At 59.4% G+C, this 2,918-nt stretch overlaps 1 protein-coding gene across 1 annotated transcript; it reads right to left on the bottom strand.

Moving 5' to 3' along the window:
* Window positions 1-627: 627 nt before the first annotated feature.
* On the bottom strand, window positions 628-1,706 carry TMEM88 (transmembrane protein 88). Its single transcript, XM_036837222.1, has 2 exons — window positions 1,449-1,706; window positions 628-1,324 (listed from the first exon to the last, which is right to left on the bottom strand). The coding sequence occupies exons 1-2, from the start codon at window positions 1,656-1,658 to the stop codon at window positions 1,055-1,057; spliced, it is 480 nt and encodes a 159-aa protein (XP_036693117.1). The 5' UTR covers window positions 1,659-1,706; the 3' UTR covers window positions 628-1,054.
* Between the last annotated feature and the right edge of the window lie 1,212 nt (window positions 1,707-2,918).

Here is a 2,918-nt window from a genome sequence, read left to right as displayed (position 1 = left end):
GTGGCTTGTGTCTTGTATGTAGCTGGGTTCCTGGGACAGGAATTGCACACCTCATCCCTAGAGGAATAGGTTTCTCTGAGGTCGGGAGCACTCTCAACCCTCCTTCCACAACCTGGACGTCCAGGACTGCCAAAGGTTCCCTCAGGTTCGGGGTGGGGATGGGGGACAGGCTGAGCTTCGGATCCACAGGCCCCAGGATGGGCCCCTCCATCTTCCCTCCCACGCAGCTGCTCCAGAATTGTGGCGGGAGGGGGTGTCATCCTGCTCCGGAAGGCCCATTGTTTCTCTCTCCGGCCTGGCAACACCGAGTTCCTCTAAGCTGGGGTCAGAGAACAGGCTCAGGTCCCCAAGGGGAGCAGGGCAGGCTACAGAGGCTGGGCTCCCTCCACTCTATTGATGAGGAGGTGACAGGGACAGAGCTCTGGGGTCTGGCCAGGAAGAACGGCCTAATGCGATAAGGGAAGGAAGGCCTCCTTCCCAGGAGGCTGAAGGATGCTCCGGTCTGCGCAGTAGAGCCACGCCCCACCCCCCCACCCGCATGTTGTTTCCTGCTCCTGGGCACGTTGCAGGAGTGATTGATAGTATTTGTGCCGCCCTTCTGTTCACAGGATCCCAGGATCGCGTTCGGTTCATTAATTCTTTATTGATGTGTGATGACTCCTTCCCCTCCAACCTCACCCACCCCACCCCACCCCACCCCACCCCACCCCACCCCACAGCCCGTAAATACTAGGAGCAGCACCGGAAAAGGAGGGCACCAGCGCACCACCGAGGTTCAGTTGTCCTATTCACAGGAGGGTGGGGGATGCAGGGTCCAGCCCAGATGTTCAGGATTCAGATATGGGTAGAGAGGGGAAAGTGGGTTTTCCGGGGTGTGGCGAATTTTCACCAGAATTGGGTCCACAGATGCTGCCGTTCTGTTCCTCAAGAGGATGCTGGGACCCGGCTTAGGCAGGATCGGGGACAGGGTAGGTCGGGAGACCCCTGGGCTTCAAGTCCTTGGGCCGACCGGGAGAGAGGGCACTCCTCGGGGTTGTTCTTGACTCGAGGGTCCTCAGACCCAGACCTTTCCTGATGTTGGAACGGCCTGGGGCCCTGGCGAGGACCGGGTTTGCCGCGGCTGCGGGGTGCGCCGGCGCCGATAGAGGGCTCGGCTGTAAGGCACGAGGCAATCGGCCAGGCGGAGGCGCAGGCAGAGGCGGCGGTAGCTGGCCAGGGCAAGCACGAGCAGCGGCACGAGGAGCAGGAATCCGGTGACCAGCAAGGCTGTGAAGCCCGGGTCCCGCAGGTGCGCGGTGCAAGGGGGTGCCTGGGAGCGCAAGAACTGTGGGAGGAGAAGAGGCATGAGGCCCAAGCCAAACAGCCCAGGCCGGGAGAGGTTGTGGCCCACAGACCCCACCGCCACCGTCACCAGACACCCACACGCCCACCGCGGGGCGCACGCTCACCTGGGAGTGGCAGAGGAAGCCAAAGCCTAGCATGGTGACAGCGGGCAGCAGGATGGTCCCCAGCACCAGCGCCAGCAGGAGAAGATTGAAGGCAGCCACCAGCAGATTCTGGGCGGTGACCAGCACAGCGCAGGCCCAGCAGTCCAGGGGGTCCCGGGGCTCTGGGCTGCCGCCGGGAACCGGTCGCTGCGCCCCGGGGACATCCGCCATGGCCCGCCTGGCTCCCTCCCGCCTGGGCCACGGCCCTTATAGCCCTCTTTCCTGCCCCTCCCCCCGGCCCAGCCTCTCCCCCCCCCCCCCCCTTATCCTGGAATGCGGCTCCAGGATTAGGCACCCCCCATAACGAGGAGCAACCGAGCTCTGGACATTCCACAGGCGCCTCCGGGGAGGGGCTCCCCTCCCCATCAATCACGGTCTCGCCGCCCTCTTCCCAGTGTTCTCCCTGTTATCACCAGCACTTATCGAAAAGAGATTTTTTTTTCTGATTTTATTTTTAATATTAATATTCTCACACAAAAATCACCGAAAATAAGGGTAGGGTTGGGAAGACCCCTCTGCCCCTGGGGCAGAAAGACAGTGCAGTGCGAGGGGGCAGGACTGTAAACCCCCCACCCCTCCGCAGCCCCAGCGTGGAGGAGAAAAAAAAAACAAACGACAAAACGAAAATAAAGCCCCAGAGAAACTCATCCCGGGGTGTCCCTGCCCCAGTGAGGCCCTGGCCCTGGGCTGTTTCACGCTTAAAAAGAAAAGGGGGGTGGGTTGTAAGGGGAAGGTCCGTGTTTTTAAAATTGGCCGGGGCTGGGAAGGACGGGGCTCCTTTTCCTCATAGTTCTTTCTTTAAAACTTTAAAAATTTATTTTATTTATTTATTTATTATTATTATTATTTTTTTTTTTTACAAAATACCATTTCAGTTCCCACTTCTTCCCCTACAGTACAGGAGTCGCTCACCCTCAGGCGGGGTTGGGGTCGGGTCGGGTCGGGAGTGGGGGACTGGTCCGAGAAAGTGCAGGACGTAGGGGAGGGGAGCGGGTTTGAGCACCATGAGAACCCGGCTGGAGCCGCGGGCGGGCGGGCGGGCGGACGGGCGGAGACGGACGGGCCGGGCCCGGACACACACTGGGGCGCAGGGAGAGCCCGGCGGCGGGCGGTCCCTGGAGGGGCGGGCGGGATGGCTTGGGGGTGCGGGAGGTCGGGTTTTCCCAAAAATGAATAAATAGAGGTGAGTGGGACTGTTATAAATTAAAAACCAAAAAACAAAAACAAACAAAAAAACCAGAAAATACAAATCATAACCAAGTGAATAAACAAGAGACATGTACAGGGGTCACAGCTAGCACTGGAAGTAAAAAAGGAGGTTCTGGGGGAGGGGTAAAGCCCATACAAAGAATCTCATTAAAAACCTCGGCTGCCGTAACGTCTATGTACATACACGAGCCGCGTGCATCTGCGCCGGGCGGGCGGCTGGCA

The sequence above is a fragment of the Balaenoptera musculus genome, chromosome 20, assembly GCF_009873245.2.
Source record: "Balaenoptera musculus isolate JJ_BM4_2016_0621 chromosome 20, mBalMus1.pri.v3, whole genome shotgun sequence".
Lineage (NCBI taxonomy): Eukaryota > Metazoa > Chordata > Mammalia > Artiodactyla > Balaenopteridae > Balaenoptera > Balaenoptera musculus.
Note: the sequence above shows the minus strand (reverse complement) of the source record. Positions and strands in the feature narration are given on the sequence as shown.

Bases quoted from the DNA above. Each gene is read 5' to 3' on its own strand.
- TMEM88 (XM_036837222.1), bottom strand. From the start codon at position 1,658: ATGGCGGATGTCCCCGGGGCGCAGCGACCGGTTCCCGGCGGCAGCCCA. The intron at 1,325-1,448 runs GTGAGCGTGCGC...CTCCTCCCACAG, and splicing joins GCTTCCTCTGCCACTCCCAG to TTCTTGCGCTCCCAGGCACC.